This window comes from Hylobates moloch, unplaced genomic scaffold (genome assembly GCF_009828535.3).
Source record: "Hylobates moloch isolate HMO894 unplaced genomic scaffold, HMol_V3 SCAFFOLD_6, whole genome shotgun sequence".
In the NCBI taxonomy this organism is placed as follows: Eukaryota; Metazoa; Chordata; class Mammalia; order Primates; family Hylobatidae; genus Hylobates; species Hylobates moloch.
In genome coordinates, this window is record NW_026652281.1 from 73,054,782 (window position 1) to 73,067,310 (window position 12,529).

The window sequence follows — 12,529 nt, forward strand, 5'->3', positions numbered from 1 at the left end:
TTCAAAATGGACTCCTGACCCTCAGAAGCAACAGCTGGAACCTACTCCTGTGAGGAGGAGCACACGTTTTCACACTCAAAGTAACTTATCACAGGGTTTGGCAATGACACACAGGACAAATATGATGCTGTATCAGTGGAGTAATAGTATATGTATATATATATAACATTTTTTTTTTTGAAACGGAGTTTTGCTCATGTTGCCCAGGCTGGAATACAACGGTGCAATCTCGGCTCACCGCAACCTCCACCTCTCGGGTTCAAGCAATTCTCCTGCCTCAGCCTCCCGAGTAGCTGGGATTACAGGCATGTGCCACCATGCCTGACTAATTTCGTATTTTTAGTAGAGACAGGGTTTCTCCATGTTGGTCAGGCTGGTCTTGAACTCCAGACCTCAGGTGATCTGCCCGCCACAGCCTCCCAAAGTGCTGGGATTACAGGCCTGAGCCACCACACCGGGCCTCAGTATGTGCATATTTAACACAAATGCAACTAGTACACTTTGTGCTGCTATAATGGAATATCTAACACTAGGTACTTTATGAAAAACAGAGATTTATTTCTTAACAGTGCTGGAGGCCAGGAACTACAAGATTGAGGAGTCTGCACCTGGTGAGGGCCTTCTTGCTGTGTTGCTATATGGCAGAAGGCATCACATGGTGAGAGAGGGCCAAACTCACTTTTATAACAAACCCAGTCTCATGATAATGAATGCACACCTGCCATTATGACATTCATTCATGAGGGCAGAGCTCTCATGATCCAATCCCCTCTTAAAAGCCCTACTTCTCAACACTGTTGCAATGGGGATTAAGTTTCCAACACATGAACTTCAGACAACACATTAAAATCATAGCATTCTATCCCTGGCCCCAAAACTCATGTCATTCTCACATGCAAAATACATTCATTCTATCCCAGTAGCCCAGAAGTTTCAACTTGTTTCAGTGTCAACTCAAAAGTCCAAATTCCAGACTCATCTAAATCAGATATGGGTGAGGCTCAAGGCACAATTCATCCTGAGGTAAATTTCCCTCCAGCTGTGAGCCTGTTTTATCTACTACCAGGATACAATGGCAGGACAGGCATCAAATAGACATTCCCATTCCGAAAGGAAGAAATAGGCAAGAAGAAAGGGGTAACTGTTCCCAAGTGAGTGTAAAACCCAAGATAGAAAACAATATTAAATCTTAAGATAGGCCAGACATGGTGGCTCACGCCTGTAATCCCAGCAAAAAATTAAATATCAGAATAATCATCTTTGACTGCATGTCCTACATCTTGGGCACACTGGGGTGGGAAATTGACCCCCCAAGGCCTCAGGCAGCTGGATACAGTCTACGCAGCATCTCTGCAGTCTACGCAGCATCTCTCATGGGTTGGAATCTCATGCCTGCAGCTATCTCAGGCTGGAGTTACACACTGGCAGCCTTACAGTTTGGGGCCTCAAGAACTGCCCCACTCTCATGGCTCCACTAGCTATTGCCCTAGTGGGGACTCTGAAATGGCCCTGCCCCTGTGACAAATGTCTTCCTGAGTCCCCAGACTGTCTGCAACATCCTTTGAGATGGAGGTGGAGCCTGCCAAGGCACCACGGCACTTGTGTTCTGTGCACCTGTAAAATTAGCATCACATGGATGCTGCCAAGGTTCATGGCTTGTACTTTTAAAAAATTATCTTTTTAATTGACACATTGTATCTAAACAGAAATGGGACAAATTGTACATTATAATTGTATATATTTATAGGGTGCAATTTGATGTTTCAATACATACATATATTGTATACTGATCTACAGCTTGTACTTTCTGGAGTGGCAGGCCCCATGTGGGCCCACTTGAACCATGGCTGGGCAGCTGAGCTTGGAATTTATCTGCACCTCTCTGGAAACCTTGCCCTCAAGGTCCTAGCTTGCCTCAAAGATCTCTGAAATGCCTTTGGGGTTATTTTCCTATTGTCTTGATGAATAAAACCTGGCTTCCTTCTACTCATTAATCTCTTTTAAAAGGGCTGCTTGACCAAACCCTTAATTTTCTCTACTGAATATGTTTTTTAAAAATTCTTTAAATCCAGGCACGGTGGCTCATGCCTGTAATCCCAGCACTTTGGGAGGCCAAGGTGGGTGAATCACCTGAGATAAGGAGTTCGAGATCAGGCCAACATGGCGAAACCCTGTCTCTACTAAAAATACAAAAATTAGCCGGGCGTGGTGGCGGGTGCCTGTAATCCCAGATACTTGGGAGGCTGAGGCAGGAGAATTGCTTGAACCCAGGAGGCAGAGGTTGCAGTGAGCAGAGATCACGCCACTGCATTCCGCCTGGGCAACAGGCTGAGAATTTTCCAAATCTTATTCGGCTTCCTTTTTCATCACACATTCCATCTTTAAGTCATTTCTTCTCTCATTTTACTATAAGCCACCAAAAGAAGCCATTCAATGCCTTGAATGCTTTGCTGCTTAGATTTTTTTTTTTGCCAGATATGTTCATCACTCTTAAGTTCTGCCTTCCACAAAGTCCTAGGACATAGACATGGTTCCACCAAGTTATTAGCAACTGTATAACAAAGATGGACTTTACTCCAGTTTCTAATACCTTGTTCCTCATTTCCATCTGAGACCTCATCAGAATGGTCTTTACTATCCAATTTTCTACCAACATTTTGATCACAACTACTTAAGTAGTCTCTAGAAGATTTAGGCTCCTACTACAGCTCCTGTCTTCTGAGCCCTCACCAGAATTGCCCTTAATGCTCCATGCACAGCAATCTAGGCTTTTCCTAGCCTGCTCCTCCAAATTCTTCCAGCCTCTACCCATTACCCAGTTCCAAAGCTGCCTCCACATTTTCAGGTTCTTGTTATTGCAGCAGTCCTATTTCTTGGTACCAATTTTCTGCCTTAGTTAATTTCGTGCTGCTGTAACAGAATACCTGAGACTGGGTAATTTATAAAAAACAGAGATTTCTCTCTTACAGTTCTAGAGGCCAGGAAGTCCAAATTTGAGGAGCCCACATCTGGTGAGGGCCTTCTTTCTGTGTCATAATATGGCAGAAGTCATCACATGGTGAAAGACAGTGAGAGAGAGAGCTAAACTGACTTTTATTTTTTAATTTTTATTTATTTTTTTCCTCTGATAACAGAGTTTTGCCCTTGTTGCCCAGGCTGGAGTGCAATGGCACGATCTCAGCTCACTGCAACATCTGCCTCCTGGGTTCAAGCAATTCTCCTGCCTCGGCCTCCCAAACAGCTGGGATTACAGGCACCTGCCACTACACTCAGCTAATTTTGTGTGTCTGTTTTTTTTTTTTTTTGCATTTTTAATAGAGACGGGTTTCACTATGTTGGCCGGGCTGGTCTCGAACTCCTGACCTCAGATGATCCACCCGCCTCGGCATCCTGCAGTGCTGGGATTACAGGAGTGAGCCACTGTGCCCAGCCTGAACTGACTTTTATAACAAACCCACTCTGGCAATAACATTGATCTGTGACCTCCTGATCTAATCACCTCCTAAAGGTTGCACTTCTCAACACTGTTGCTTGGGGATTTTCTGACACAAACTTTGGGTGATACATTCAAACCACAGCGAAGCCTTTGGCGAAAAGTGACAGAGAAATGTAAATATGCTGGCAGGTGTTCTGGCCTTCCCATGGCTATTCAGTGAGCACATAGCCCAGCCTAGCTTGAATTGAGAGACATGAATCTGCTCTTCCTTCAGCCACTCTCCTTCCAGCTGGTCTCATTGTGGAGGCATTTCCCTGTCCAGAGATGGTTCTAATGTCTAAAATTAATTGTTTCCCTTGTAACATAGGGCTTATGAAATCAAGCCAACTACTTCATCTGGTGGTCAGCCAGTGAAACCAATCTGCTTCTGCACTGGAAGAAAAACTGGCTGTGCTGGACCAAGTGAGACATGTCTCTCATCTCCATCCTGGGAGATGGGAAAGTTCCTAAGTAACTCAAGGTGATTTTAATTATTTGCATTTTTGCCTTACTCTACTGATTGTAGAAATCAGCCTTCTCACCCAGCCTTTTCAAGATGGAAGTCCATCTCCTTGCTAGCCAGCCTTTGAGCATCTTCCATTTGCCTTAATGTGAATTTTACATGCCTAGCCCCTTTGCAAACGTGTATACTGTTACACAAAAGCATAATTGTCAATTTACTCTCAAACCTTCCATGTAACCTGTGTTCTGTTCTTAATAGCATTTTCCTCACTTTCTCTCCAAAACTATAAAATCCCCATCTTGAGTCTCTCAAAGGCAGAACCCACCTTCCCTACATCCCCACCTTCAATGTAATTATCTTCCAACGCTGATAAGGACTGAACATAACTGCTTACCCAAGAGCTAGATTTTTTTTTTTTTTTTTTGAGACAGAGTTTCGCTGTTGTCACCCAGGTTGGAGTGCAGTGGCACAATCTTGGCTCACTGCAACCTCCACCTCCTGGGTTCAAGCGATTCTCATGCCTCAGCCTCCTGAGTAGCTGGGATTACAGGCACCCACCACCACACCCAGCTAATTTTTGTATTTTTAGTAGAGACGACGTTTCACCATGTTGGCCAGGCTAGTCTTGAACTCCTGACCTCAGGTGATCCGCCTGCCTCGGCTTCTCAAAGTGCTGGGATTACAGGAGTGAGCCACCGCACCTGGCACCCAAGAGCTAGATTTTTAAAGAACAAGGACTAGCTTGGTGACAAGGTTTGTCTGATGTCATCTGCTGAGCTATTTATAGGCAAGGCCTGCAGCTTCTCACCAAGCTGATCTCTGGCCATCTCTTCCCCAGGACTCCAGCCTCTAACTCACCATGATTTCTGAATAGCATATTGCTCTTTCACAGGAGGAGACATTAACTACCACATTGGCCCGAATAGAAAATGACCTCAAATTTCAAGCAGTCTTTCTCTTCAAAGTGGAGAACATTTTTTAAATTACAAAAATTTAATCCATCATATGAAAACAGTCTGTCCCTTGACCCCTGAGGAATGAGACCAGTCCCTGCCTCCCTCAGCTTTTTGTTGCTGAAGCTGTGGTTGGAGAACTATAATTAAAATTCAGTTGTTCTCTTAGCAACCCCCTCACTGACAGCTCCTTTACAGCTTGCGCTGTGATTTACCTACCAGTCCAGGAATCACTACCCAAGTCCACTGACTGGCTGTCTCCTTGTACTTATCCCCCCTTTAAAACATCAGTTAATGTTTTAGATCCTGACCATCCTTCTATCCAAAATGACTAACAATCTTATTTGGAACAATAGGGTAGTTCCAGCTATCTGTTCATTCTGATTTTTCCCCCATTGGAAAACATTTGTATTTCTTTCTTGAAAAAATAGCTATTGGCCGGGCGCAGTGGCTCACGCCTGTAATCCCAGCACTTTGGGAGGCCGAGACGGGTGGATCACTTGAAGTCAGGAGTTTGAGACCACCCTGGCCAACATGGTGAAACCCCGTCTCTACTAAAAATATAAAAATTAGCCAGGCATGGTGGCAGGCACCTGTAATCCCAGCTACAAGGGAGGCTGAGACAGGACAATCGCCTGAACCTGGGAGGCAAAGGTTGCAGTGAGCCAAAATTGTGCCACTGCACTTCAGCCTAGGTGAGAGAGCAAGACTCTGTCTCAACAAAAAGAAAAAAAAAAGAAATCAAAAGAAATCAAAGACCCTGATTCAAAACATTTCTTCTAGTGAAGAGGCAGAGAAGCCAAAGCCAGACACATGAAGACCCCCAAACAGTCTCATGTCTTTGCTCAACTACGAAGTGACCAAGACAGGGCCCTAAAATAAGCCACTTAGTGCCACAAGACTACATGAGAGAGTTAGTGAAGAAGTAATGCATCAAGAATGTGATTTTTATCTCCCTCAAGAGTCTCTTCCAGCTGGCCCTGGGGAGAAACAAGTGATTGAAATTTCTTGGACATACTTATGTAGTTGGAGCTACACATCTCTTCTAAGATTCTACATCAAAACAGAGCCAAGTCCTTGGCAGGGAGGCAGCGTGTGGCGGTGAAAAATGCATGGGTTCAAGAGCCAGACCAGCACAAACCAGACTTTGCAGTGTGAAAAAGTTGAACGATTTTAGGGAAGATAATCTCTCTGAACCTCCAAGGGAGAGGACAGGCCTTCCCCACCACAGAGGATCAAGTGAGAAATCTAAAGGCCTGGGCACAAAGCATGGCATATAGTAGGCATGCAATAAATATTGCTTCTCTCACCTCCCCTTTCCTCCGGAAATTTCCACCCATCTGTGCAGGCTAGTAGAGAAGCAATTGCGTCCCAGTTCTATCACTGACTAGCTGTGGAACTTTGGGCTAGTTTTCTAAATCTCCGCATTTTCCTCTGTAAAGTGGAGATAATCATAACACCTCGCATCTAAGATTGTTGTGAAAAGTGCATTTTATTTTTTGCCCTTAAATATCAAAGAGAGTCCATTTTAAATATATCAAGGGGCTTAGCAAATAAAAGTGGCCCAAACCTCTGTCAACCTTTGAGAGGCCTTGGTGGTACCCCTTATGGATAGACTAGGAAAGAAGTGATTGAAATTCAATGACAGTTACAGCAAAATAAGAAGAAAAAAATAAGGCCGGGTGCGATGGCTCACGACTGTAATCCCAGCACTTTGGGAGGCCAAGGCGGGCGGATCACTTGAGGCCAGGAGTTCAAGACCAACCTGGCCAACATGGCAAAACCCCATCTCTACTAAAAAGTGCAAAAATTAGCCAGGCATGGTGGTGCACGCCTGTAATCCCAGCTATTTGGGAGGCTGAGGCACGAGAATCACTTGAACCTGGGAGGTGGAGGTTGCAGTGAGCCGAGATTGTGCCACTGCACTCTAACCAGGGCAGCAGAGCGAGAAACTGTCTCAGAAGAAGAAGAAAATCACCATAAGGGAGCTTAGCCAACTGACCAAGAGTCTATGTTGAAGAGTCCCACTGCCTGTATTCAAATACTACTTGAGTAGCTATCTGATTTGTGGGGAGATTACTTATCTTCTCTGTATCATGGTTTCTGCAGCCATAAAATGAGGATAATAATAATGTACTTTACAGAGTTGCTGTGAAATACCTGGCTCATAAAAATTGCTTTATTAATATAACTGTCATCAACATCATCACCACCACCATCATCAAGAATAAAATGCCTTTGTTCTCACTCATAGGTGGGAACTGAACAATGAGAACACTTGGACACAGGAAGGGAAACATCACTTACCTGGGACTGTTGTGGGGTGGGGGGAGGGGGGAGGGGGGAGGGATAGCATTAGGAGATATATCTAATGTAAATGATGAGTTAATGGGTGCAGCACACCAACATGGCACATGTATACATATGTAACAAACCTGCACGTTGTGCACATGTACCCTAGAACTTAAAGTATAATAATAAAAAGAATGAAATGCCTTTTGGCCAGGCGCGGTGGCGCCTGTAATCCCAGCACTTTGGGAGGCCGAGGGGGTGGATTGCCTGAGCTCAGGAGTTCGAGACCAGCCTGGGCAACATGGCAAAAGCCCTGTCTCTACCGAAAATACAAAAAAATAGCCTGGCATTGTGGTGTGTGTCTGTAATCCCAGCTACTCAGGAGGCTGAGGCACGAGAATCACTTGAACCTGGAAGGCGGAAGGTGCAGTGAGCTGAGATCGCACCACTGCACTCCAGCCTGGGTGACAGAGCAAGATTGTCTCAAAACAAAAAGAATGAAATGCTTTTTATTTTCTGCCTTGAGACAAATGCCATCAGTTATCCAGCTGGCAAAGTGAGGCCACCCCTCGGTTTATCCAGTGCTTCTGGGGCATGTCTGTTGGAAGCTCAATGGAGAGGACATAGTTGGTAGAGTGGCCTGTGGTGGAGAGGGTTCCTCTGCGGGCACTTGTTTTGTAGACTGGACACACATAAATGTCCTGATGCAGAAACATTGCGCTTTCTCCAGGTTTCAGCCAAATGATGGGCAGTGGGTCATAGAGGATTTTGGGGAGAGATTCCCCAATCTGCATCGTTTTCCTGTCCCAACGGGCACCTTCTAAGAAGAGCCCTTTGATGTAGGCCCCATCTTTCGGGTTATTCTCCATCACTGTTTCTTGTGGGGTTACCTGGAAGAATAAAAAGCTATGAGTTCCATTGCCTGCCATTTTCCTACATGGGCAGCTTTAAGAGCCTGGAATCTTCTGTACTCAAAGTGCATCCTGGTTGCAATATCTACCTCTCCCAGGATCCAGGGACAATGGGGCTTCTGTGATAATATTCCTGCCCACCATACATGGGCCAGGCCTGACTCCTGGTCAGTATGCTGCCCTTCCCAATGGTGGGCTAGAGAATGCACTCAAGTAGGGGGACACATTACCTCTAACTAGCTTAGTGACTTTGCACAATCCCTTCCCTTTCTGGATCTGGATTTATAAAGTGAGGGGTTAGATTCAGATACAGAGACAGACTGGATAAACAGTTCTGGAGATGAGTGTGGGGAGAATAAAGCCTTGATTTCTAGTTTCTGTGGTATAAAGACTTCCACCATGGTCAATTTCAGCCTACCAACTATTTAACAACCAGCTCACAAAATTCCTGAAAATGTAAAAGTTGGCCCTGGTGAGCTGATATGAGTGAGCTCCAGCACACCACTGCTTAGATTCAGAGGTGGTAAACTCAAATTCCTTTAGGTAATCGCAGAAAATGGACAAAGCATAGGAGAATAGGGAAGGGTGGGGATTATGGTGAACCAGAGAGCACAAGTTCCATTTAAAATCATTCAAATTATACTTTAAAAAATTTTTATGGTGAATGGAATTTTTTCCCATTTCTAATTCTAAGTATGTATTGGAAGAATAGGAAAAGCCTATTGATTCTTATAAATTTAACCAATATCCAGTGACCTTGTGAATTCTTCTACAGATGCTCCTCAACTTACAATGGGGTTATGTCCTGATAAACCCATCATAAGTTGAACATATTGTAAGTCAAAACTGCATTTAATATACCTAACCTACAACAAATATCATAGCTTAGCCTAGCCTCGCCTCCCTTAAATGTGCTTAGAACACTTACATTAGCCTATAGCTGGGCAGGAATCATCTAACACAAAGTCTATTTTATAGTAAAGTGTTGAGTATCTTATGTAATTTATTGAATACTATACTAAAAGTGAAAAATGGAATGGGTGTATGGGTACTCAAGGTGTGGTTTCTACTGAATGTGTATTGATTTTACATCATGAAGTCAAAAAATTGTAAGTTGAACCATTGCAAGTAAAGGACTCGATGTTTTTAATCACTTTGGATTTCTAGGTATACAATCATTTCAACATCAAGGAAGATGGTTTTATCTTTTTTTCAATGTTTATCCTAGTCATTTTTTTTCTTGTTGTATTTATTTTGGCTTAACATTGTCTTCAAAGGCTAATCAAGTTAAGTTCATTCATAAACTGATTTAAGACATAGGGCAACCAGTTTGTGACCTCTGGACTAGATGATTTCAAAGGATCTTTCCATGTAATTTAAAATTCTACAATGCTCTGTAACAGTCAATCTTAGCCATTCTACTCTCTATATATGAGAGGCTGATGCTTGACTGTTGGCCATTCTTTTAACTTTACTCCAAGCGAAGGACTACCTAAGGGCATTAACATTCTTCTAAATGAAGAGTCTACCACGTTGAACAAACAGAGTGGGAGAGTGCCTTCATTTTTCTTGGTGTTCTGATGGAATCTGGAAAGATTCCCTTTTTGTATACACAGAGACAAAGCATTGGGAATCCTCTAATTATTTTATGAGTAGCTTTTAGAGCTACTGTAAGTTATGCTAAATACTTCATATGTACCATTTCAGAAGCGTTTGGGTCTTAACACATCCACATTTTTTGACTCATAAGGAAATTGGCAACATTACTTTCTCTGGTCAGCCCCTTGAGTGAGCCTAACCCAAAGCACCCCTACCTCAAACTCAAATCCAATGTGGTCAATGGGGATGGTATATTTCCGGGCATAATTCTGAGAGACGCCAGTCAAAAAAGACTGTGTGAAGTAGAATCCAGAGATCCAAAATACTGCAGGGGGCCCCTTGTCAATCCATTCCTTGAGAGCCACAGAAATCAAGATTCAAAATCAACAACACATCAAAGATAGTTCAAACGCAAGTAATGTAAACAAGTCCCATATAAAATATGCTTTTTCTTATTTTTCTTGAAACAGCCCTCTTGGTTTAGCTTCTATCTTCCCACTTTTGAAACAAGGGTACAAAGAAATATATTTATAATTTAAGAAAAGCCCAGGTACTACAAAAATTAGCCAGGCATGGTGGTGGGCACCTGTAGTCCCAGCCACTTGGGAAGCTGAGGCAGGAGAATCGCTTGAACCCAGGAGGCAGAGATTGCAGTGAGCCGAGATCATGCCATTTCACTCCAGCCTGAGTGACAAGAGTGAAACGTCATCTCAAAAAAAAAAAAAAGAAAAGCCCAGGTGCAAGCTGTTACGGATACAACAGAGAGTGGTGGGGACTGTAGCAGTGGAGAATATGTACTTTGTCTAAACTGAGCAGCTGCCACTCATCTCCAGCAATAGTCGCTATGCCATGCGAGAACGCAGGCGCATTGTTTCAGGTCTTCTATTTTTTGCAGTACAAACATGGGATTTTTACATGTAAAAATCAATGTTTACATGCTGGCTCAAAAATGTTTAAATTACCAGGCAGCCAAACTAAACATAATTATTGTCCAAATCTATCTTATAAGCCACCAGTTTGTGACATTTATTCTAGTTCCTGTTCCTGTCTCCATAGGCTAAATCTGTTTGTTTGTTTTTTTTAACGGAGTCTTGCTCTGTCACCCAGGCTGGAGTGAAATGGTGCGATCTCGGCTCACTGCAACCTCTGCCTCCCAGGTTCAAGCCATTTTCCTGCCTCAGCCTCCCAGGTAGCTGAGACTACAGGCATAAGCCACCACGCTCGGCTGATTTTTTTGGTATTTTTAGTAGAGATGGGGAGATGGGGTTTCACCATGCTGGCCAGGCTGGTGTTGAACTCCTGACCTCAAGTGATCCGCCTGCCTCGGCCTCCCAAAGTGCTGGGAATACAGATGTGAGCCACTGTGCCCAGCCGGCTATAATCTTTTCAAGGACTTTCAAGTCTCCCTCCTGCTTCTAACTCCGGGAAGACTGTTTCTAGAGGCTCAATCCAGGATGTTCTGTGGCTGCCTGCCCTCCTCCCCCTGCCTCTAGTCTGTCATTTCAGAATGTCCTCTCCACCTAAGTGAGCATGCCAGGTTCCCGGTTACCCCTGACTCCCAGGTACCTGGAAGAAGGTCAGGCGGGCCAGCAGGTCAGCCACGTAGCCCCCCAGGGGCTTCAGTGATGGGTAAGACTTGGCTGCCCACATGGCTGGCACTTTACCCACAAGCATGCTGTTAAAGACTTCCTCTAGCTCCGAGGACATCAGGACCTGTCCTCTGATGGCTCGGCCAAGATCGATGAGGCTCCTCCGAACCACTTTGGTCAGCCTGCAAGAACAGAGGAGCTGGCTGAGCTGGCCTCTCCGGTGGCCACATTCTACCCAAGTCCACTGACTGGCTGTCTCCTTGTACTTATCCCCCCTTTAAAACATCAGTTAATTAATGCACAGTCATTAAATGAGGAAAAATTAAATCACCCATTACCTTGCTACCTAAAGATAACGTTGATGTATATCTTTCCAGATTTTTCTCTATGTGAACACAAATTATTTTTAATAAGATCATACTATATTATCTTTCTGTAATCTGTTTTTCTTTCTTAGCGTATAAGAAACGTCTTTCCAATTCAATAGAGACCTAAATTGTCCTTTTTTTCTTTTTTTTTTAGAGATGGGGTTTCACTCTGTCATTCAGGCTGGAGTAAGTAGTGAGATCATAGCTCACTGCAGCCTCAAACTCCTGGGCTCAAGTGATCCTCCTGCCTCAGCCTCTGGAGTAGCTGGGACTACAGGTGGGCATCACCATGCCTGTCCTTTTTAATGGCTGCAAAATGTTCCATTTTGTTTAACTATTCCTCTATTGTTGATGTGTTATTTCTAGATTGTTGTCACTATCAACAACATTGCTAGCAAAATTCATCCATCTCAATCTTTTTGCAAATTTTAAATTATTATTAAAAATATTTCTAGGTCAAAGAGCATGCACAGTTTTAAGGCTTTCGATTCATATTGTCAAAGTTTGTTTTTTTTTTTTGTTTTTTTTTTTTGAGACAGAGTCTTGCCCTGTCACCCAGGGAAGTGCAGTGGTGGAGTCATGGCTCACTGCAGCCTCGATCTCCCAGGCTCAAGGAATCCTCCCACCTCAGTCTCCTGAGTAGCTGGGACTACAGGCACATGCCACTATGCCCACCTGATTCTTTTTTTAAGTAGAGACAAGGTCTCCCTATGTTGCTCAGGCTGGTCTCAAACTCCTAAACTCAAGTAATCCCCCACCTCAGCTTCCCAAAGTGCTGGGATTACAGATGAGCTCCCATGCCTGGCCCAAGCCTTTTTATTGACTATAAAGTGCACACCTGAGAAAAGGCAACTAAAGGGCAGCCTGGGAGATGTCAAA

At 43.9% G+C, this 12,529-nt stretch overlaps 1 protein-coding gene across 1 annotated transcript in view; it reads right to left on the reverse strand.

Annotated features, from left to right (window-relative positions):
- Positions 1 to 7,377: 7,377 nt before the first annotated feature.
- The window catches only part of DNAH3 (dynein axonemal heavy chain 3), a 223,910-nt gene continuing 218,758 nt past the window's right edge, over positions 7,378 to 12,529 (reverse strand). The window contains exons 60-62 of the mRNA XM_058440807.1: positions 11,260 to 11,464; positions 9,909 to 10,046; positions 7,378 to 8,073 (exon numbers count right to left, since the gene is read on the reverse strand). Of these exons, the coding sequence (XP_058296790.1) occupies positions 7,720 to 8,073; positions 9,909 to 10,046; positions 11,260 to 11,464 (697 nt within the window). The 3' untranslated portion in view covers positions 7,378 to 7,719. The remainder of the gene's footprint in view (positions 8,074 to 9,908; positions 10,047 to 11,259; positions 11,465 to 12,529) is intronic.